Source organism: Dermacentor andersoni, chromosome 5 (genome assembly GCF_023375885.2).
Source record: "Dermacentor andersoni chromosome 5, qqDerAnde1_hic_scaffold, whole genome shotgun sequence".
Lineage (NCBI taxonomy): Eukaryota > Metazoa > Arthropoda > Arachnida > Ixodida > Ixodidae > Dermacentor > Dermacentor andersoni.
In genome coordinates, this window is record NC_092818.1 from 100608389 (window position 1) to 100632309 (window position 23921).

Here is a 23921-nt window from a genome sequence, read left to right on the forward strand (position 1 = left end):
GAGTTCAGCAGCAAGTGAAGTGTGGAAGCATGACTGAACAAGGACGTAGAAAGAAACAGATACACAGACACCAACTAGCCCGCCAACGTGTTTTAACGAAGTGAAATGGGCAGGAAATGAGATGCGATATGAGTGTTTCACTGCGAGCTGCATAGACTGGTGTCGCAACTGTTGAAGTCAATTAGGAAAAGTCGGGATTTAAGTGACTTTCAGAAAGCAGGGTGATGTGAACTGATCACTGACTAGGCGCAAGAGATTTAAACACTATATGATGCACTGAAGATTGATGTGATCAATCTTACATTGCGCACAGAATCTTGTGGCCCCAATTACTAAACTTAACACGGTGGCTCCCTACAGTGAACAAAGCCATTGATGCAGCTTGGCTGATCTTATGTATTTGTATGTTTGTCAGATATTGAAGCATGGGAAAAGGTTACAGAAAAATGGGGATAGGTTGTTTGTAAATGTGCGCTACAATTTTCTTCCTGTGAGTGACGGGCTGTTGGTCACAGCCATCTGCCACGTAATCCTACAACAGGATGTACAAATGCTGGTGGCATGTTGCGAGGTAAGGCAGTTACTGAACAATTGGACTGGGTAATCGGAATGAATTACCACCTCTGTGAGAAATTGCTATCTTCGACGTAATCAAGTCTCATGTTGATAACTGCAGCTGCTGGCAACTGGTTTGAAAGTGTGCTGTGATCCCTGTGTTGTGAAAATGTATACGCTATGTAGGGAGGTGTCAGTGTGATCAGCTAATTAAAAGAATCTCTTTTGCCTTCCATTTGCCGTTTCTTTTTAATGCTGGTGCTTTTACATCGCAGCTTTGTACAACTTTCTGTAGTACATCTGTGATAATTCACTGGCAGCTGCTTTGCATCTTATCTAGTCTATCCAAATCTGCAAGCTTTAAAAGTGATGCACTTGTGTTTTTGCTGTGTTTTTCTATTACTGTTATGTCACATCAGTGCTGTTGCCCCTGCAACATTAATGTTTCTTGTACTGCCTAATAAAAATCTTTGCTTTCATCACTGTAGTTATAATTAAATTGTAAGCTTCACATGTTAAATGCACAATGGCATTAATGTGCATTTTCTCAAATTACAGGTATGTCCCTGAAAACAGACTTTACGAGGGTATTGAGGGAGAAAATATGGGGTGATCCAGATCCAGCTCTGCCTGCTTCCAGACCTGCATGCTCGACAAAATCTAAAAAAAAATCTCAAATAAATGCAAAAGTATTTATTGCCACATTCCCTGCTTGGCATGCTTGCTTGCTTACTGAACCCAGATTTCCATATTCTTGCATTCTCAAAGGGGATGCGCTGGCAGTACGACACCTCTGCACTCTCCAAATCCAACACGGTGACCTTGTCCTTGGCAATAACCTGCATGAAAAAATGGCTGTTTTGCATGCTGTGTAAATGGAACAGGAATTAATACTGTGCAGCGAGGAATTGTTGAAGCACAGGAGAAGCCTCTAGCATGCGCTCACTTCTACTTCAAAGAGCTTGAAACGAGGGCCGTATTCTTGACTGATCACTTTACACGACCGAGTAGCACTGGTTGCACCCAGTGGCTTGGCCAATAGGATTCCAAATGCGGTCAATCCAGAATACAGCCTTGGCAAGTTGCAAAACTGGAAGAAAGTGACTACTCTCCTTTCGTGTGCTTGACATGAAAACATTGCTGCATTACTCTTACTCACTAGTAACTTTTCAAATGCACTAATCTCGATGTCTGCTATTTTCTCAAAGATGGATGAACAATCTGTCCTTGCAAGGTGTGTCTACTATCATGCCCTGTGTAACCTACAATAGCTTATTTCTGCAACTTATTTCTGCAATAGCTTAATCTGCAACTGCAACTAAGGTGCAGTCTCAGACCATTTGGGTATCCCGCGACATCCCACGGAGGTTATTCTCTGTTACTTGCAGTTTGTGCAAGTTTTGCAAGCTGGCAAAACCAGCACAGCACTACATAACAATACTACCGAAACGTCATTTAGAGTGGGTGGCGCGGAGTAGAGCAACAACGAAACCTTTCGACCACCCACATCATTGTCGGGGGTAATTCCAATGAGTTTTTTTCTCAAAATGAACTAGAACTGGACAAGTAGCAGTTTATTTTGTCTTTAATACAATACAAGGATGTTTTTTGCAACGAGTGGTTGAGTACTAGTGACGGAATTTAACTGAAGTGCTTTCGTCATTTCAAGTCCCAAGGGATTCTCTGATTGTGTTATGCATTTGCCTCAATTTATTGATTATTAAGGCTCTGTTCGCAATGATATTCATGAGCACTAATCTATCACTTTAGCTTGACTTAATATCTGCCTTTAGTGTCCCTTTAAACTGCGTCAATAAATATACTTTGTTGATGTCGGCTGTCAGCCAACAGCAGCTGTCTATTGAAATTGGGGTTTTACGTGCCATAACCATGATCTGATTATGAGGCACTACATAGTGGGGGGCTCCAAATTAATTTTGACCACCCACTGCATGGTACACGGGCGTTGTTGCATTTTGCACCCATTGAAGTGCCCCTATTGAAATGCATTGTGCTGTAACCTTTGGTTTTGACCACCTGGGTACCACCCACTGCATGGTACATGGGGGTCGTTGCATTTTGCACCCACTGAAATGCCCCTGTTGAAATGCATTGTGTTGCAACCTTGTGCTTGGCAGCGCAATGCCACTAAGCAACCCTGGCAAGTAGCAGCTGACCACGAGAAACTTGCATATGACCACATATGTAAGCCGCTGGCAGCTTTGAAGTGGGCAACGGAAATACCTCATTTGAAAAAAAAAAAAAAAAAGAGTGCGAGAAATATGTGACTTTGCACTCTGCTTGCGAGCTCCATGCGCTGTACACGACTGCAAAATTTGGCTGAGATGTTCACACTAGTGTATGCTATCCACAAACTGCATTTTTTTTCATCAAGACCGACGTGTAGTTCAGGACCCCTTTAAAAGTTCCCCTGATATTGTTGGTTCAATATGCAGGACTTTACTACATGTTTGCTCATCAAATACTAGAAGCATACCTACCAAATTTTACGATTTTATTGTAAAATGACCAATTTTTAGTGCGTGTTTACAATTGTCGTAGTGACAGGAATATTTAACAATTTCTCATTTACGTATAGTTTAGGGCAAGAACAACTTCAAAAGAAAGACAAATGCATTGGCTGAGTGATTCTTTATGGCCCAATTTTTCTGACGCATTGATTTTATGGACGTATAACATGCAGCAGTGACATCATTTGATATAACCAATGCTTATTGCAACCGAATCTTCGACAGCTGGTATATGAATATTCCATTAAAAATTTAGTAAACATCTCTGCTTGTCTGAGGCAGAGATCATTTTTGTTGCGACTAATGTAGAGCAATGTGCCTATTTCCAGCATGCTGTAAACATGCTGAACAGTAAACATGCTGAATAAACAAATGATCTTTAGTAATTTTAAATTAATTTTAGTTTTTGTTTTCCATTGTAGTGTTTTTTGAATTCTAAGTTTGGCAGGTCTGTGGAAGTCTCACAGTTAAGTGATGCAATTGTGAACTTCCACATAGACATGTTGTACTTGGCTCTGCTGCTCTCTCAACTGACTGTTAAAAAACGTACATGACACAGAGTGAATGTATTGGTTTGTTATGCTTACCGCTCAGGATAACTTCATCGTCATCTTTTAAAAATGTCCTTGTTTCTCCATTGTTCAGGGGAATAGGCTTCGTTCCCTTCCAGCACAGCTCGAGCATCGAACCGTAAGAGTCCTCAGTCTGAAATCGGAGCAGCAGCAAAGCATGCAACTCATACTGCTTAAGAGCATTTATAGGGCCGTCACTTCATTTCGTGTGCTGTATCTAGCCAACGGTGAAACGAACAAGTATAAAATTGGCACTTGTGCACATCTTTTAAGCAGTGCGCCCAGAAGCAACAGTGCCCAAAAATTCGACCGCAAAGATGCGGTGAAGGAGTCTCAAAAGATTCACCTCAAATATTAATTGACACTGCAGTAGCACTCACATACTCCAGATCATTCCTTTTTCTTTCATTTCTCACTGGCTGCACTTTTGGTATTAAATACCATGACAGCATACATACACCGAAAGTTTGAAGAGTCTAGTGGGGTAACGTGTACTATAATGCTATATTTTGTGTTCTGTGCTGCTTCAAGCACCTTATGCAAGCAGCATTCCTGAGATTGCAGCCACTTGCGCAAATAGTAGTAAATTTCATGAGCAATTGAACTGCTTGTGAAGGCTGAAGGGGGAGGAGCAACAAAGAAGTAATGGAACAGCTGCTTGCCCACCACTGAAATGCCTGCTTCCATTTCGAATACCACTGCCAAGTGTAATGGTTGACGCGCTAATGTAAGTAACTCGGGCATATTGTAGGACTGGCTGGTGCAAAGATAGGAAATTTAATGCGAGTGCATAAACAAGAAAATAGGGGTCAGTAGACTTTCATGCCTCGTTGGCAATCGGCAACTCCATTTACAAGCAAACATTGCACAACTTGCAATCCAGGCATCAATAAAGGCACCAGTATCCTCACTCTCTGCACCATTGCCGCACCGAAAGCAAAAGCCGTGTACAAGAAGGTTATAATTTACAAATGCAGTGTAAGTTCATTCTCATTACCATTGTTGTCACTTGTGCAGATTTTTTTCCACGCCACCAATCTTGCTATGACACCAGGAGGTGTAATGCTCCGAGCATGTCCAATACAAAGTTTCCTATGCACAGCCCTATGCACAGGCTGCAAAAGTGAAGGACAACTGCATATTTACCGGTCCACTAATGGTTCCAGTGCCCAGCAAGTCTCCAGGTTTCAGGTTGCAACCACTTACGGTGTGGTGAGCCAGTTGCTGTTTCATAGTCCAGTACATGTGCTGCAATGACAGAATTCTTAGTTAATTGTTTATCACAACAGCAACATGCATTACGGTACTATCTTATGCCTAAATAAGTCTGTGCTGCTATTAGCTATGCATAAAGAGTCCCACAATGCAGAATGACAGAATGCGGCATAGTTTAATGTACCCAAGTAAGTATAAGAATATGAGAGCCACCGTAGTCAAGAGCTCCAAATAAATTTTGACCACCTGGGGTTCTTTAATGTGCAACTAAAGCATGGTGCGAGAAGGTCATTGCATTTTGCCCCCATAAGAAGGTGGCTGCTGTGGCTGAGAATTTAATCTGTGGCCTCGTGCTTAGCAGCACAACAGCAAGTTGTGCCGCCGTGGCATGTGCAATATAGTATGAGGATATGATGTCTGTTTACTGCGTGGTATGAAACTTGATGTCTCAACTCCTTAGGATATTTAACACTTTAATTTACTTAAGAAATCCATATTTTGCTCCAACCAATTCAGCATATGGTGGTGACTGCTGGCAGCCCTTGTAGATTAGATATGTTGTTGACAGTAATTCATTAAGCATTCTGTTTGTCATTTCATCTTCCTGCTTAACAGATTAAAAAAGCAACAGCCCAAGTTCTAAAATATATCCATATTTCCCATTTAGAAACAAAGAATAAGAAAGAAGATTGCAATGTCATAACTATTACAGTTAAACCTTGATCTAATGAAGTCGGTAAAATCGGCAATTTCCTTCGTTATACTGAAATTTCTTTGTATTAAAATTCGACCTTTTATGCAAACAAGTACAGTCGCCGATCTATTTTTCTTACACGGAAAGGGGCCACAGAATTTTCTAAATTATCAGGCAATCGAAAAAAGCAAATTTGATGGAGAACTCGATTCATTTTGGCAAATTTGGGAGCCAGCGTAAAATGATACGGTTTCATGCCACGTACGTCGACAATACCTTCTCGGCGCTACAAATTAAGCGAAGCCAGCCACGCTTTCATGTGCACTCCACCTCCGCAGCTGATAGCGTTGCCCATCCCGGGAAAAATTAAATTATGGGGTTTAACGTGCCAAAACCACTTTCTGATTATGAGGCACGCCGTAGTGGGGGACTCCGGAAATTTCGACCAGCTGGGGTTCTTTAACGTGCACCTAAATCTAAGTACACGGGTGTTTTCGCATTTCGCCCCCATCGAAATGCGGCCGCCGTGGCCGGGATTCGATCCCGCGACCTCGTGCTCAGCAGCCTAACACCATAGCCACTGAGCAACCACGGCGGGTCATACCGGGAAAGGCGCCGGCAGCGGGGAGCGAATGCTTCGTCTGCCTCTCGCTCCAACGGGCCACCAAAACTCGAGGGTACGCAACCACCAATAAGGATGCGCGGGAAAACAACTGACATGATGCCACGCTGTCTCTTCACGCCCAATTTTTGTACATACGGCAAATAAAGCACCGTGCATGGCTGCGTATGCACCTATAACTACGCTTAACCATCTGCTTCTGCGAAAGTTTCCATTTATTGTCTCGGTGGTAGTGAAATCTCATTTTATTGAAATTACACACAAACACTTCGTTATATTGAGGTTCTAAATACATGGTGTTCTATGGTGTTCTATGGACAGAAGGTTATGAAAAGTTAAGTACTTCGTTACATCGAGGTTTAACCTATAAGCGGCAGTGCCTGCCACTTTACTTCAAACGTGTGCCTCAAGGCCCGTTAATTTTGCTTCTGCCAGACTCTTGCTGGGTTCTTTGTTTTTTTGCAGCATCGGCTTTTAAAAGCACTGCCAGTGGAAGCTTGTGCTGTCCTCTCCTGTCTATCTTCACAAGTTTGTTGTTGCGTGCCACATGTGTACGTGGTAGCATCGAGTGCTAAAAGCTCATCCGTGCTAATAGGCGAGGAGCCTGTGGGCAATTGTCAATCAATTGCCACAGGCAGATAACAAGACATTAATGCGAAACGTTGCAGGAACAAAATAGGCTTTGCATAGGCACTGAAGGAAGGCACAGCAGAGTGTGTGGTAAAATCCAAACGGTTGTAATTATCTATCAAGTTGCAATGAAGCTTGGTACGGCAGCCAGGCACCGCAGCCACTCGTATGAAGCTGTCCTAAAGTTTCTAACGATATTCATGTAAACTTCAGCAGACTTGAACAATCTCGGAAGACTTATCATCAGCTAAAGAGAGCATCTGGAAATCCCTGCAGGCCTCTTGGGTTTTCGCTCTCATCCGTCGCTGTTCTTAATATAATTAGTGAAAAGAATAAGGGGAACCTAGGAGCTCGATTTCAGTATCAAACATTGTTCTCCAAGTCAAGCCAGTTCCTCTTGTCTCACCATTTCGTGGGTCAACGCGCAGACAACTAATGCCATTTGCAGTCAAGGATGGGAAGTAGCAGACACGTCAGTTGGTGGCCACTGACGGGACCACGAGGATTGAGTGTGAGCAGTGCCAATGCGTGGCCTTGAATCTTGAATAGCCCCATGAAATTATTGAATTATGGGGTTTTACTGCCAAAACCACTTTCTGATTATGAGGCACGCTATAGTGGAGGACTCCGGAAATTTCGACCTCCTGGGGTTCTTCAACGTGCACCTAAATATAAGTACACAGGTGTTTCCACATTTCTGCCCCATCGAAATGTGGCCGCCGTGGCCAGGATTCGATCCCGCGACTTCATGCTCAGCAGCCTAACACCATAGCCACTGAGAAACCACGGCAGGTAGCCCCATGAAATGAGTGTCAACTTTCGCTCTTGCGGAACCTTATTCCGGTGTTGTGTGCTATTTCCGATGAGCTTAGATGTGTCTGAATGTTTAGGTGCGGTAGCGAAGAACATGGCAAGGAAAACGTTTGTTTGCTCGCTGAACGTCTTTAACAGTAGACAATAGGAAAAGGGCTCCATGAACTTGACATATGAGGGCGTCTCACGCTGTAATGATTTGCACAAGGCTTCGCATGACATAGATGTTAACTACAGTTGAGTCTGCCAAATTTTTGTTAGTTACAGCTATATGAAGTTAACAGACAATGAAGCCAGAGAAAGCATAGAGGAAGTTAACTGGTATGTTTAAGTGAAATGCAGAAATGATAAAGAAAATCAAAGTGAAAAAGGAAAAGGAAAAGAAAACTTGCTGTAAGCAAGAGCCAGACCTGCATCTTCCGCATTAAACTTGCCGTGCTTTACCATTAAGCTACCGCGGTGGCCATCCTCCTGTTAGCTGTCTTGGATATCACCCTATGTGTACAAAGTTAGACCTGGGAGCGTTGGCCCGTGCCACTCATGGCCATGGCAGTAGATGTGGAGCACCCTTTTCAGCAAAGGTGCCACATAGTAAATGAACCCTCATATGCTACCTCGTGACATCAAGGCTGCCATGTCGAGGCCCTCATCATGCAATGAACGAGAAGAAAACGGGGATTGTAAAGGCTCGATTTTTAGTTAGGGAGAACCACATGAAGGGAACAGCCAATGAAGCCAGGCAAACTCTATGTTTGCATATATATGCTAAAGATCCTTTCCTCTTTACATAATTTTTTTCTGCTTTTGGACTACACAAACCATCTCTTCTTTATTTCAATCTGTTTTTTATCTGGCTGTAAAACTTTGAATGGCTTCTGACACACTCTGTTGGTTGAAATGTCACCTATGCTTCTGACTTGTGAGCTCGCATTTTTCCAATACATGTTGCAATATACATATAGGTTCTTGGACAGACTTAAAGAAGAAAGCAGAAAAAAAATTTGGTGGATCCCATGCGTTGTGGAAATCGATGTAAGTGAAGCTTTCTGTGCTGTTTATGTTGAGTTCTTCAGCATTTAGTGCAATACGAGAGTGGCAAGTTGATGTTAAACGTTACTTAGCATGCACCACTTATGTTTGTTTGTCTACGTAGTACACAGAACACACTGTGAGATATGTTTGCATAAGGCGTTGTTGTGCGTCATTGTTCATAGTCTGAGAGAAGGTTAGCGCTGTCATTGCCGTGCATGGCACATCTTATACTGGCAGAACTGTTAAACATTTTAAAAAATGGGGCTTTATGTGCCAAACCCTCAATCTGATTACGAGGCACAGGGTAGTGGGCCCTCCAAATTAATTTTGAACACCTGGAATTCTTTAACAGGCACTTAAATCAAAGTACACGAGCGATTTTGCATTTTGTCCCAGTTCAAATACAGCCGCCGCAGTTGGGACCAAACCTGTGACCTCGAGCAAAGCCAAAGTCGCAAGGCTACCACGGCGAGTACAGAAGTGTTCATTTGATGGGTGGCTGCTTCTGTAGTGACCTCTAGACACTGCAATGCTTTAATGCAGTTTTGCATCTGCACAACCTGCGGCTGTTGTCCACATGACAAATGCACACTTTTTTTCACAAATAGCAGAAACATAAAGTATACCATACCTTGAATTTAAGTTATCCAATTTGTGTGCAACTGCTGCCGTGTTTTGTGGTAGAGATTCCTCGCTTTCTCATTGCCTTTTCCCTCTCTTGCACTCCCCCCACGTATACAAACCGCCACATACTTTACAACACATATGCCCTTTCCCTTTTCCCCAACGCTAAGAATCTTATCCCCCCTTCCCCTTACGAGCGAAGAGTTGCAAGGCTGTTAGTAACTCGTTTTGTGACTGCGTCAGTTCTACCCATTCACTGCCTCCTCTTGCTACCTCCTCTCGACCATTCTACCTCCCGTCTGTACCATTGCACGTTAGTACAGAGATAAGCGCTGCAGCTCCTGCAGTGCTTTTGTGGGTGGCTCACAGATAATTACAACAGTTTAGAGGGTACTGTTGCAACACCCACGGAGCTCTGACGGCATTGTGGCAATGCGATGGAAAGGTCCGAACAAGTCCCTCCTATCGTCTTTCCTGTAGCTCCTGCTCCTGCAGTGCTTTTGCGGGTGGCTCACAGATAATTACAACAGTTTAGAGGGTACTGTTGCAACACCCACGGAGCTCTGACGGCATTGTGGCAATGCGATGGAAAGGTCCGAACAAGTCCCTCCTATCGTCCTCTCTGCCGCACTCCTGCCAGGTACATACACGCTCTGAACCACCCCCTAAAATATTGCAATAAGTGGGCTAGTTGGTTTCATGTTTGAGATCCGATTGAAGCCAAGCACCGTCCTGTCTGCCTCTCTATTTTTGTCCCCGTTTTATGTGCACTTCAATGAAATCTCAGACATGAGGAGTACCCCCCAAAGTGGTGTGCCAGACAGCAGCAGCAGCAGTGCAAAAATCAAAGGAAGAGGCAAATGCTTTAAAATAATGCGCATGCAAAAGCTTTACAAGCAAAATGAAGCATTTTTACACCAGGCAGGACATTACATGACTTAGAGAACTATTCCGCATCCAGTCTTGATGGACATTGGGCACTGTTATTGTTAAACCTATTTTAACTAACCTGAGCTATTATGCTGTTGTAGGTGCTTCAGTACATGAAATGATTGCCACAGAGTTCATTACATGGTAAGTAACTCACTTTGTTTGACAGTGTTTGTTTTTCATTGGCACGAAGGAGCTTGCCAAGTTCAGAAGACATTAAGAAGCGATTGAGAAGCCATTCAGTGTCAAGACTGCAACACAGGCATTAATTTTGCAATACCACCTTGGATAATCAAGTTGAAGTGACTTACCTTGAAGTTGGACTTGCACAGAGTAGTTACTGCTGCAGCATCTTTTGCTGTTGAGAAAAAATAAAGGTATTTAAAAAGTCAGTTGTCGGCTTTTGTACATATTCCAAGCATTTTTATATATTCATGCCCTACTACCCTCTCCTCACATCACTCCTTTTCTTCTCTAATTTTCTCCATGCAGAATAAAAAGCTAGAGGAGTTTTCTTGCTTTACTTCAAGCTGACCTCGAAGTCTTTCCTTAAATAAATATCCTTTTTCTTTTTCTCAGTGTGCCTGGGCAAGTTTAAGAACATATAGCAGTGAACAAGAGCCGTATTGTGTCTGGTTATCATAACATCACTGAGCCCAGCCCTTCAGCAAAATGAGGCTGTGGTTACGTCATACAAATGTTTGTGACAACAGCAGTTAGCTCAAAACTGGGTTTGCTGCCTTTCTGTCGATCCATTTCATTAGCCACAATATTGTCATCATGCTACCGTTGTCATCGTGTTGTCATGGTGGTGTTACCATGACAAGTCCACACCCTCGCTTTATGCCGAAGGAAAACTAGTTAAACTTCACCCAACTCGCCACTGGGGATTAGACTCTTGCCGCTGCAGCAAGGTACAGTTGGGAGCCAGAGGCACTTACCACTGAGTAGTGGCACAGCCAGAAATATTTTTTTTGGGTGTGGGGAGGGGGGGACATGCACTTGCACCGGGAAGGATGAGGGGGTGCGGGGAATGTGTCCGGTGTGCCAACCCCAGGCTACCCCACTGCCACTGAGCTATTGTGCAACTTGCATGCTTGGCAGTTTGTGTGGGGTTTGTTGTGCACACATTATAAATCTGTAGAGTGGTGGCACTCACATATTCACTTCGGATGCAACAACAAATGAAATGCTCATGCAACATAGGTGGTGTACTACTATGCAGCAGTTCACAGTGCAGCTTTCAGTGCAGTAGTCATTCTGAGTGTTCAGCTCACCTGTGTTTGACTCTTCACTGCTCATGTCTGATGTCAACTAGTGAACTGTCATAATGCCAGCACAGTTATCATCATTATTGTTTCAGTGACATGTTGGTGTCATTATGGTGTCATTGCATGCAGTTGGTGGAGTTAACACAATAGTGGAGAAGTTTCAGTAGTGGAAGAAACTGCTGTCACAGTAAGCGAGCTCAGAGCTGGAGAAATCAGTGAAGCTTCGTTTTCCCCCATTAAAGCATGAAATGCTTTTAGCTCCCATTGTTGGCGACCTTCAAGTGACCTTGAGTTAGAGCTAGAGCTAGAGCTGTTATCCGGGCACTCAAACGAAAACATCCGGGCAAGTTGTGAGAACAAGACCATCCGGGCAACCAGTCAAGACCGCATTACATATGCTAGTTACTTCTCAAACAAGTTACACGAGATATTGCTTCCGCATTCTTCCAAATGTTTGTTCACAATATTACTGAAGCTGGAACTTTCATTACGCTGAAGTTTTACTTGTCATTTCCAATAGCGACGCCCAAAAGGCAGATACAGGGCACTGTACACTTGATTTTAATCTTTTAGCGCCAAGACAGAGTTGCCTGTGATATTTTCAACGCCAGCGGTCCGTGAGGTCCATGGCACTTTCGGTGTACCAGACGTGCACTACACCCAGACATGCACTACACCCATTTTAAGGTTGTGGCTAGTATCATCTACAACCAATCTGCTTTGCCGGTAGCCATTTCATGCTTATATCTACTCTCAATTCCAGGAGAGCAGTATTTTTCGTAAATATGATAAACTGCGTGCCAATGGTATGCAGGTTCATACTGCAAATTGTTGATATCCTAGCTTTTGTAAAGTTAATGAACAACATTATGATGCCAATTCTTCGTTTGCTCAATAGATCAACCTCACAGCTAAATGCGCTATGCCACTAGTGCCTGCAAAGGAGGTCAGTAGCAGTTGTCCTCGGCAAATGTCTAGTATGGCTCGAAGCGTATAGATTTACAGTGTCTGTTTGACGTTTCCTTCCCATGATCTTATTCTCCATATGATCTTTGATCATACTGACTTAACTGGTACTTTGATTAAGCAGGGAGGTGAGGATAAGGAGATGAGAATGTTGCACTGGAGGGCAAGGTTGAGGAGTTGTACGTGAACCAAAATGCCACTCCGCACCCCTTACAAAGCAACGAGAGACTAGAATGTAATTCATTGGCATAATCCAAAAAGCAGCTGACCTTAGCATCCAACTTGTGGTTGCCTAACTAGAGCAAAAAATTGAGGATTAACCCAGCATCATGATGCTGACAGGAGATATGTGCGAGCACTCTTAGCCTGGTGTAATCATTTCATTGTATAATAATAAGTAGTGACAGCCTACTGTGCAAAGTCATGGTGATGATGCTAGTCAATTTACTAGCCACTAATCACATCAGTCAACAAAGATATTGCATGCTATTTTTTTCTCTTATTTCAGCCATTCAAGAAAGTACCTTACAGGTGGTTAGACATGGTCCAGGCACAGTGCTCGTGAACAATGTTTGCTCAGTGTTGACGACGAGGCTGCCTTGCTGGTTCATTTAACCCAACTTCAGACAGGACAGTTCACAGGTTAAAAAACGTCCGCTCACGTTTAATGTCCACTTGGAGATTGATGTCAAAGTTGTAGTCATCTGAATGAGTCAGGTAGGGCATCGGAGCTGGGTCTTGAGACACATTTGCGCAGCGGAATGGCTCAAGAGCTTCCATAGTAACGACCCAAGGACTGATGGTTGTGCCCAGGTTCTTGGCCGTGAATGGGCCCAGTGGCACATATTCCCACTTCTGCAGGTCGCGTGCTGCACACAGTGAATTAAAAGCAGAATGTGTGAATCTAACTTACACATGTTGCAAGATTGCTGAATGTAAGCGTGCACAAATACCATGCTTATTAAAAAAGCGTGCGATACGGCTGATTGTTAAACCATAACACATCTGTATGTGCAGGATAGAATGGACATATGTTGGAAGAGGACTGGCCGGCTGCTAATGTGCAATTCCAAGCTTGTTGAGGTACTGGCATCGGACTTACAAGATCCAGTTGTTACCAGAAGTCACGCATACAATATTTTTTCTTTCACCCTGTACAGGACAGCTGGCTGAAGGATTCTAGCTCAGATAGCTCTTCTCTTCCCTTTCCTGTAAGTAAGCATTCCCTCTCCTTCCCTCTCAAATTGTACTGTAGGGATGAGGGGGGGGGGAGGTCCTCACATAAGATTTCACAATATGTACTTATCTATATGAAACCGATCATAATTTACAGATACAGACTATGCTTAACCAATCTAAGAACTTGAATGTCCACTTTGAAATGTGACTGTACAAGTTCCCTTGTTGAAGTATGGCTACTACCACAGAAGTATGCTGAAGTTGAAGTATGGCTACAGCTTTAGGAATGTCACACCTCAAAAATTTTCTTAGCAACATAACGTGTGTGACTAGCACTGGGTATGTAAGCATCTATAGGCAAAAACATTCCTGGGACAGCACTGAAACAGCATGCTCAGTACTGTGTCAAGAATGCTGTCGGTTGCAGACAGCAATGTGTCTGGCACTGGTCGCGAAAATCTAGCGAAAGTGAAAGTATCCTTGAGAGTGATTGTGCGAGAATATGAACCCAAGTGAAATGCTTTTAACTTTCCTGTAACTTAGTTACCGCAAACAGTGACGTGCTGCAACTAGGAAGTTAAATGAACAATGTTGCTTCTTTTTATGCTAATACCAGTAGCACAATTCACAGTGTTATATTTTTTACTCAGGTATGGTATTCCATGCATGTGTCTTTAACGAGGATTGAAACTGAATTGGCTTCTTTTTTTTCTCCACATAGCCTTGTTCACTGTAAAGGGGCTTAACAAGCTTCCAGTGAATCAACTGTTTCTGAAAGTGTGTCAACTGCAGCTTGCTCACCTTTTACCTTAATGCTAGCGAAATTTACAATAGCAAAACAATTACCATATAAGGTTATTGACAACTAATACCCTGTTAGTTTAAAAGATATTATAGGGAGAACTGGCAACCAATCCCCAGTTCAATAATATATTCAGATATTCAATGGGACCCACTGACCCCAATAGGTCCGTCAAATGTATGGCACTAAACTTGTGAATATACTCAATATGCACAAACATGCATGCAATGGCAATTCACTTCAATATATTGCTTCGCTATGTGCAATATCTCACACAAGCTAATATCTATTCACATATAAGCAAAAATTTGGGTTACCAAGTAGTGCCAGTTCAAGACAAAGATGTAAAGTTCTACGGCAAATTTTTAGCTTCATAGAAAATCTAAATGCTCTCTGCTGATCATACCAAACTACAAAAATCTCTTATTTGCGGACTTAAATTAAAATTATTCTATTATTATTAACTGTTTTGTTTCACAGGCACTACTCAAACAGTGACTTCCATTTGAAACCTACTGGGGCCAACTGGCATTTAGTTCAAATTCCAATACAAATTACAACACAAATATGCATGACCTTAGTCTTTTACTACAATTTACGAGGCCGGAAGGCTTTATCTGTGCAGTCCTAATTGACGGTGGGCCTAAGACATATTTTTATTAATCTATCAGCAAGCACCATCACACTGTATAGGCACCAATACAAAAATGAAAACTAAGACATCTTTGAGCAGAAACAGTACGAACAATTGAGACACACATTATGAGTGCCGACTATCAGCTGGTGGTTCATCAGATGAACAAGAATATGAACAATAAGAAAGTGGGAAGCAAGGGCGATAATCAACATCACAAAAACATCTGTAGGGCTGAAAGTTTATCAGGCACAAGATTGGGCAAGAACTACGGTCAGACGGCAACTAACACAAGCTGCATGTATTACACAGGCAAACTGAAGGCACTTACAAACAAAAAGCAAGACAGCAAATTATTCAATAAAACCACCAGTTGATAGTCAACGAGTGTTTTGCGTGTCTCGGCCCTCGTTTATCGTGCTGTTTCCACTACAAGGTGCAATACCAACAAGCCCAGTGTTGCACTCTTTTGCAACTAATAAAAAATTATGCTAGAACATAAACTCTTATACATATTTGCATTTTTGCTAGGTAAGAAATTTACACTTATTAAATATTACCACTCCAGTCATTCATGAGCACCATTCCGAAGATGTGTTCGTGAGCCTGCTGCACTGGGACTGGATCACCCAGCTTATTAGCTGGACCAACGAAGAATGCCATCTCCAACTCAAAGTCCATCAACCGACATGGTCCAAACATAGGAGGCTTGGCTATATAAAAAAGAAAGAAAAATAATCTGTGAAATGCCACAAATTCCATACAATCCATACAATACAATCCATTCCATATAATGCCACGAATTCCATACAATACTTGAAGCATGCATTTGGAAGACATTGAAAGGGCCAGTGCTGCCTATAGAGCACACTGTAGAGAAATTATGGGAAGGACTGTAGTGGTGCTGCTCCTGTATGTACTGCTGTCTAAAGGACAGAACATATGCCATGGGTGAATTTCTTCTTAGCTCCATAGGCATGATTTGTAGTATTTCTTCAACAGTCTTTAGATAGTCACAAGGAGGTGTGGGGGGCCACGCTGCACATCAGCTGGTGAATGTTGACATTTTTGCCACCTTCTGCCCTACTTGAAACAGGAAGACGAATCGCTGTCTTGCATCAATATCCCTTTAGACACAGCATTCTGAATTACTTTTGTTACTATCATATGGACTTGACTGTATTTAGAATACTAGTTAAGGCCAGTGCCATGAAACGCGTGTGATTCAGTAAATCTAATCCCAACATTCAAGGGGGAGGAATGGAAGCATGTGATATAATACGTAATATATTAAGGCAGAATTTTTAGCCACTCATAGAACACAAAGTCAAACTTGAACTCGCAGCCTCCAATTTGTCATGTTCCTCCTGAACTTGCTTATCTTAATTGGAAAAGTGGCCAGCCACTAACATGAAAAACTTCCTGTATTTTACAAGGCTGTGGGCACTAATGGGCATTGATGAATGGCTGATAGAACTGTATCGAGATACGACACATTTCGCGCAAGCTCTACATGATCACATGTGATGCTTACTGTCATCAGGCTTTGTCTGTCCATTGGGACGACGAATTGGAGTTCCTGAGACGACAACCGAAGAGGCTCGACCATGGTACCCAACAGGCAAGTACTTCCTGCAAAACAGTCAGCCTTAATTCAGTGCCACACATGTGTTATACTGCCACAACTTAAAGACGGGCTTTCATGGACTTTTAGTATTCAAGCGTTCTTTCTTACCAGTTCGGCAACAGGGGATTGTCTTTGCCACGGAACATTATGCCAACATTTGTGGCATGCTGCTTCGATGAATAAAAGTCTGTGTAGTCCCCTGGTGAACAAAATGTACAAACAATAATGAGGGTACAGTTTGCCCTAAGCGTCCAACATGCCATGCAGCTTACCAATTTGTGCCGGTAAGTGCATTGTTGCTTGTGACATTGGGACCAGTGCCCTTGGGAAAAATAGAATTAACTGCAGTTCAGTATGCATATTTTTTTTTTTGCAATTTGAAATGTCGGTCATAACTCATCGCAACATGGACATGCAGAGAGGCAGAGCAGTTTAATTCTGAAGGTAATGAAAATAGCTTCTTGTTGTTTGCTACCGTCACTCTTGTGCAATACGAAATGAGAATGCAGAAGCCTTCTAAGCAAAGAAGATGAGCAGGATATTTTTTTTGCAAACGGTATCTAGGTAAATGCTGACATGCTTTTTATGCAATAGGTGGAGCATGAGGTACAGTGAGGGAAAAACAAATAAAAATTGGAAGAAGGGGAGCTGTGTTATTTTTAATAAAGACAAGGCATTTGAGCTGTTTTTACCATCTGATTACCTGCAGCAAATTTTTCTCTTTCTATTTCAGTTCGCTAACTGTCATAGATTCAGGTTTTTCATGAGCTTGGTTCTACCTAAGTCGAGCGCATATAAACTGGTTGAGTGCTTTTTCGAAACCTCAGGTGGACATGTTGGCATCTTTGTTCAGTCTTAATTTTTCATTCAAGGCAATTCTTCTGCCTTTACTTTTGAGGCAGTTGTGTTCGGTGTGTCATGTAGAGGCAGTTGCCAACCTGTCACTGACCCCTTTGTTTTTGTGCTGCAAATAATAGTAATAATAAAACAACAACAATACAAGAAGAAGGAACTTTTGGTTTAGAAAGGCAATGCATGGTAGTGAGACAATCAGTTCTGCGTAGTTAACCATTCATTTTTCTACAAACAGCAATACTTACTTGGCTTTCAGAGCAATGTCATCTTTCAAAACTGGCTCATTCTTGGATAGCAACTTCTGGATCACCTGTCGGGCTTCCACCCACGCTGGTCTGCCCAAAGCCATGAACTCATTTAGAGTTTTCTATGGAAAAGCACAGTAAAATTAACCTTTGCCTTAGAGCAATGTATCTTTACAAGCATTGTTACATACCTGTTCAAACACATGCTGCGATTGTTTCAAGTGGGGCCCAGTGAAGAAGTGCTTCACCACGGTCAAATCAAGGATGTAATCTCCGATAGCTACACCAGGACGAGGCGTTTTCTGCAAGATATTAATTGGTAAGTTGCAACGTCCTAAAGCAACTCACATTTGCCATAGTTGGGAGATCCGGTACAGCTTCAATTACCTAGAGTTTTTAAAGTGCAGCCAAGGCACAATATATAAAAGCTTTTGCATTTTGCTTCCATTTAATGCAGTCACCGTGCCTGGGAACAGAACCTGGGACCCTGTGCTCAGTAGCTGAACGATGTTAGGTTAAACAAACTTGTTCATTTTAGATAGCTGACATTGTGCGCTCTAAGAAGTGACACAAGCATGCAAACTGCGCAGTAACCATAATCTTGTTGATCAGCAACCAGCTGTGTAAGAAATAACAATTCTCTATTTAAAGTGGCATTGAATGGTAGAAAAGAGCAGATTGGGTGAGGGAACAAATGCCAGTTAATGACATCTTAGTTGAAATTAAGAAAAAGAAATGGGCATGGGCAGGACATGTAATGAGGAGGGAAGATAACCGATGGTCTTTAAGGGTTACGGACTGGATTCCAAGGGTAGGGAAGCGTAGCAGGGGACGGCAGAAAGTTAGGTGGGCGGATGAGATTAAGAAGTTTGCAGAGACAACATGGCCACAATTAGTACATGACCGGGGTATTTGGAGAAATATGGGAGAGGCCTTTGCCCTGCAGTGGGCGTAACCAGGATGATGATGATGACGATGATGATGATGATTAATAGTATGTAAGCACATGTGTTTCATAGATCCTCAAAGTGCATGAAGATGGATACAAATTATAGCTTGGAACCTTGTATGCATGTGCTCCAAGCACCTCATCAGCAATCATAAAATGACAGATTTCAATTACGCACATCGGGAATAAATGCATAGTCCTGTTCAAAGTGCTGGTTGTCTTGTTTGTGACATGTAATCTATTGACAGCCAATCAGACAAAGTGCATTGCTTAAATAAAACATTTGTGCCCCTGACTTCTGACATGTGATACAAAGGACACTAAACCCCACTTGCCTACAGCATATTAAATAAGTAAATAAAAAAAAGCAAATCAAGCTCTTGGATTCTAGTGGAGTTAAGCTTTATAGTGGCTCAATTTTAAGCATACCACTAGAGAGCTTTAGAGATCATTGAACAAACTGGTACATTATTACTGCTACCTTCTGTGAAAACACACCAAAATGGTGCCAAGTGACAGTGTGTTACACACATCACCACAGACATATTCCTCCAAGTGTTTCACAGCCTATGCACAACAGTTCCCATACTGCCGTGCTGTTCAGCTGTTTGGCGTTTCCAACCTTCAGCCAGCCAGTATAGTCTCACTAGCATGACGTGCTGCGCTGCGCACATACTTTTCATACAAAGCACACCAAAGAACCTTCGCTAGAAGAACTGGGCCTATCGGTGTGGTGACATATTTCTAACCATTGAAACCAATGCAGATGTAAGAGAGAATGGGCACACAATACCTATTTCCTTTCTGTGCTCCCAGGTATAGGAAGGAGCAGTCTTCCTTACCTGGCAGCCTCTTTTTTTTTTCAAGAGCACAGGCCGCCATAGTTTTCCTGTATTACATGGGCAACAGAGCTTGATTGATGGCCCCCTGTTAAACTGGCCTCCAGGTGCAGCATGCCTCCTCTTGAATTTTCAGCAGCTGCCTTATTACTTTTTCAGTATCAGTGTGGCAGCAGTTGCGCCCGCATGACCTCACAAGGATATTTCAGTCCAGGATCTGACAAAAAGCCCAGCCTGAACGCTGCTGAATGAGCTGGTTAACTTGGCGGTGCGAAAGGCTGGATCCCCTTACCCCTTTCCTATTCGTCTGCCCTAGGCCTCTAGCTAGCTCTGTGCATATAATATGCGTGCACACTGGCACCATTGGCGTGCCTACAAACTCCAGAGGTTTCAGAAGTAATTCCACTTGCACAGCACTTGCTAGTAGCACAATCACAGCAGAGCCTTTAGGGCTGCCACATAGTCGGTTTTTTTCCTGATGGTGCCAGGTGTCAGTTTGTCCACGGCTTCGGCACATCACTTGCCAGTTTTCTGGTTCTCCCTAAATCAGCACATATTATAAGCTGCATTGCAAGCCCTCTGCTGGGCATTCATACATAGCAGACAACTGAATACATTCTTAATTCCTGGCCGACTGATTCCCACTTAAACATTTCACCGTAGTGCTATCCAAAATTGCAAAACAGAACCATCGATCCCCCTATCTGCGATACAGGTGCAGTGATTTCTTAAAGGTTATAAAATAAAACAAGCAGCTCTTTAAAGCAGCTAAATCATAAGCCAGATATATTATATTCAATAGTGACAACTAGATTAAGAGCAATAAATATTTATGTGCATATTAGCAATGCATATTATCATGCATGTTGCAGTCATCCAGACTGCAGTGCTTGGTTGGTTGTTATATACCATGTCTTATGAATAATTTGCATTTACAATAACAGCATAATGATTTTAGAAAAGTACTGAAATTCATATAAAGGCTTTCAACAAATCTCAATCATGCAAAGTATTACTTTGCATATTGTCATTATGTATTTCTGCATGAAGTACTTTTCACAAACACATGCCCTCCCATTCTTCTCTTGGTGTCAGCTTCTCCTTGTTTCTTTCTTAGAAAAGATGCCAACTCTAACAGCCTTTGATGGCAGATCTGCAGCCTTTGCATGTATTGGTAAATGTGCAATATTATTGAAATTTGAACCCTGAAAGATGATGTGAGTGAATCAGGAATATATACAATGCATTTAGTTGTGTTTTCTTTGTATATGTAGTATTTCCCTTTGCCTTCACAGCACAGTGTTGTCATGCTCCTCTTTTTACACAGAGCCCACAGGAAATATCTTCACTTGCAGTATTTTGAAGTTCAAGAGTAGCAACATCTGTCTGAGCAGAACGTGCGATACACGGCCGTCACATAACTGCATCAATGCTTTTTCTTCTTTTTTAGTGAGTCACAAGCCTGCCTAGAAGTGGTAATGTTTGCCCAACGGCCCCAAGCTTCAATTTAAAAGAGCAGTTGTCTGCACCTGGTGGTACGAGCTAACACAGACACATATAGTATCACTCTAAACGGGGTTATAATTCTTAAGTTTTCCGGAATTTTTAAAAATCACCTGTGGCATATAGCATAATTGTATTTGAGCAGGAATGTTTGAAGAGGCAGACATAACATGAGAAACCGAAGCACATATTCGACTAATTAACTAGAGTTCACTAATTTACTTGTCAATTAATTACTCTACAACACGTATTGCAACTTACAAATAGTAGGTGGTGAGTTTGCAAGATGTGTCCACTTGAATCTCCAGGATGACACCAATTTTTAGATATCTCCCGAAGTGTTGCACGAAAGACATGGCCGTTCCAGTTACTTTTGTGCTTCAATGCATGAAAGAGCGTTTGGTTAAAAAAAGTCAGTGGAACAACAGGGCATTCTTACGGCAAGTTTGATAGTGCATATCTCCAAACTGATGTCATTCTGGAAATTACTTCCAAGTGAATAAGTCTTTCGAACTCATTGGCTACATTTCGTAAATTGCAATATGTGTGATAAAGTAATTAAGGAGTTTTAGTGAATTTCTTTAATTAGTTGAATATGTGTTTCGATTTCTCGTACAAGCAGTGTCCGCCTCCCTGAATAATCCAGCTCAAGGACTTTAATTATATTGTGTGCAACAGGCGATTTTTTAAATGACCGGAAAACTTCAAAATGATCACTCCGTATGCAAGTAAACCACATTTGAACGCCAAGTGATGTAACTACTGAAGTCAGAGGCGTGCTTCATGTCGTGTGCTGTGATGCCCATATGTGGTTTTACGCACGCTGCGCTTTCGCATGGATCACCTACCATTTACTTTATCAGACGGTCACTGCAGCTGGACTTTATTTGACGGTGAAGTTTAAATAACGCGCCTTCTCTCGTTCACGTGAGAGAGCCACCGGTAAAACGACAGCGCATGCGCAACTTGTGTTCATGCAGTATTTCGAAGCGTGCTGCTGTAAATCTTCGTTTATATCTTTGTTATATGTTCGCCTTTGTTATAAATTCCACCTGACCTCTCGTGCCCACAGACAGTGGGCGCCGTAATCGCGTGTTTCTTCCGCGGCACGCCCAACTCGGCTCAACTCTCCGCACAGCGTCCTGCGCAACGCCCGTGAAGTAAAAACTGCAGATTTGGAGACTATCATGCTGACCACGAAAAGCCGTCGGGTGCTGGCGCGGGAGCAGCCATGCAACTTCAAGTGTGACGGCGATGCCGTCGCCGGTCGGAATATCGCGCTTTGCCAATGAATATGCGTTCTTGGGACAACGTATACATACGTTTGTCGGCGTAGAGAAGACCCCGTACGGTAGGTTGGCGTACGAAAAGTCGCAGTTTTCAGGAACAGGCACAAAAGACATGTTTAAGCGTTTGAACGAAGCAGTCGGTTCAACCGCCACAAGCAGAGTTGTCGAGTCGTTTGCTAGAGGCAAGTGGCGTGCGTCCGGAGCAAATATGCGAGAGGAGAGCGAGGGGGGGGGGGGGGGGGGAGCTCGTTTCAGCTGCTGTCTGCTCTTCCTCTCCTTATCGCATGTTTGACCCGAGGCGCTAGAACTGGTCTCGGGCATCAAGTAACTACAGTCAAGGCCACGTCGTCGTCGCGTTCACTCTCTCTGCAGGACATCTTTTGACCCAACAGCGATTAGTCCGCGACGTGGCCTTTTCCGGCTGCCTATCGCCATGTGCTGCTTACTTTGCTTACAAATCGTAGCCGTATATTTTTTTGGATGCTTATTCTAATTTAGTAGCTTAAACGATTGGAACGATAGCTGGCGTTGAAATATCTTGCGTGAAAGCGCGAGGTTTAACGGCTAGACAGGAACAAAAAGAGACGAGCACGAGTGGAACTCGATTGCATTCAAAGACCCCTGACTGCTTCTCACGCTTATTTCGGGCAACTACATCTTATGTAACCGTAATGTTTACTGGGAAACGCTGGCGGCGAAATCTATGCACGAAGGCGAGCTTTCTGGTAGAAACGCGACCTCTTGCATGGGCCGATCTTCCGTTATTGTTTCGCACTTTTGATATTTCAGTCTGAGAATACTTAACATGAAAGGCATGCGCTGTAGGTGTTTTGTTTCATGACATTTGTTTGTGGGCTACCATTCTCAAAATTCCGAGGAATAACTTTGTAAAGAACGTAATTAAGACGTCTTAATTACGTTCTTTAGTTGCTTGTACAATAAACTTTAGTGCCGTGTAAAATATGCGTGGTGCGGAATGATTTCGCGAAAAGACGCGGGGCCCTCAATGCTATCGAGTTAATAACCTAACAATTCGCGTTGCTATGGACACGTCCGAGATTTCGGTGAAAATAAACCTCCAGGCAGGGAGCTTCGCATTACTGAACGTTTCTTTTTTCCATTGCTTTTTATGTAACAAATATAAGCGCTGATATAGAGCACGCGCAGGTAATGGAAATGCTACTATCTATATTAATGGAAATTAAGATGGCCAATGGAAAGTGACCCTGTGGAACCTTTAACAGCCGAACTCTGTTGAGTGAAGCTAGCTTAGCAGGACTCTTTGAGGAATTATCAGACGTTGTTTGGGATATTATCGGCCTTAGTGAGATTAGAAGAACTGTTGAGGCTCATACAGTGCTGACTAACGGCCGTGTCCTCTGCTACAGAAATCTCCCAGATAAGAACCAATACGGGGTAGGATTCATAATCCATAAGGACATAGCGGGCAACAGGCAACATTGACGAATTCTACAGCATTAATGAGAAGGTAGCAGCAGTCGTAATCAAACTTAATAAGATGTATAGATTAAAGGTAGTACAAG

The 23921-nt window shown here is 42.7% G+C and overlaps 2 protein-coding genes across 6 annotated transcripts in view; one reads left to right on the forward strand and one right to left on the reverse strand.

Annotated features, from left to right (window-relative positions):
* Positions 1-1259, forward strand: part of LOC126530961 (pyruvate kinase PKM-like) — a 75009-nt gene extending 73750 nt beyond the window's left edge. For all 5 annotated transcript variants that reach the window (XM_055070887.2, XM_050178296.3, XM_050178298.3 and 2 more), the window contains exon 12: positions 1114-1259. In XM_055070887.2, coding sequence (XP_054926862.2) covers positions 1114-1168 — 55 coding nt within the window. In that variant the 3' untranslated portion in view covers positions 1169-1259. The remainder of the gene's footprint in view (positions 1-1113) is intronic.
* On the reverse strand, positions 1234-22598 carry Faa (fumarylacetoacetate hydrolase). The gene is made up of 12 exons (XM_050178295.3): positions 22411-22598; positions 17989-18099; positions 17798-17919; positions 16970-17019; positions 16806-16896; positions 16605-16702; positions 15631-15783; positions 13118-13324; positions 10530-10576; positions 4805-4906; positions 3674-3791; positions 1234-1394 (listed from the first exon to the last, which is right to left on the reverse strand). Exons 1-12 carry the CDS (start codon positions 22489-22491, stop codon positions 1318-1320), a joined length of 1257 nt encoding a protein of 418 aa, XP_050034252.2. The 5' UTR covers positions 22492-22598; the 3' UTR covers positions 1234-1317.
* Between the last annotated feature and the right edge of the window lie 1323 nt (positions 22599-23921).

Bases quoted from the DNA above. Each gene is read 5' to 3' on its own strand.
- Faa (XM_050178295.3), bottom strand. From the start codon at position 22,491: ATGTCTTTTGTGCCTGTTCCTGAAAACTGCGACTTTTCGTACGCCAAC. The intron at 17,920-17,988 runs GTATGTAACAAT...GCTTTTCCATAG, and splicing joins CGCAGCATGTGTTTGAACAG to AAAACTCTAAATGAGTTCAT. The intron at 4,907-10,529 runs GTAAGTCACTTC...CTGTCATTGCAG, and splicing joins TGTGCAAGTCCAACTTCAAG to CACATGTACTGGACTATGAA.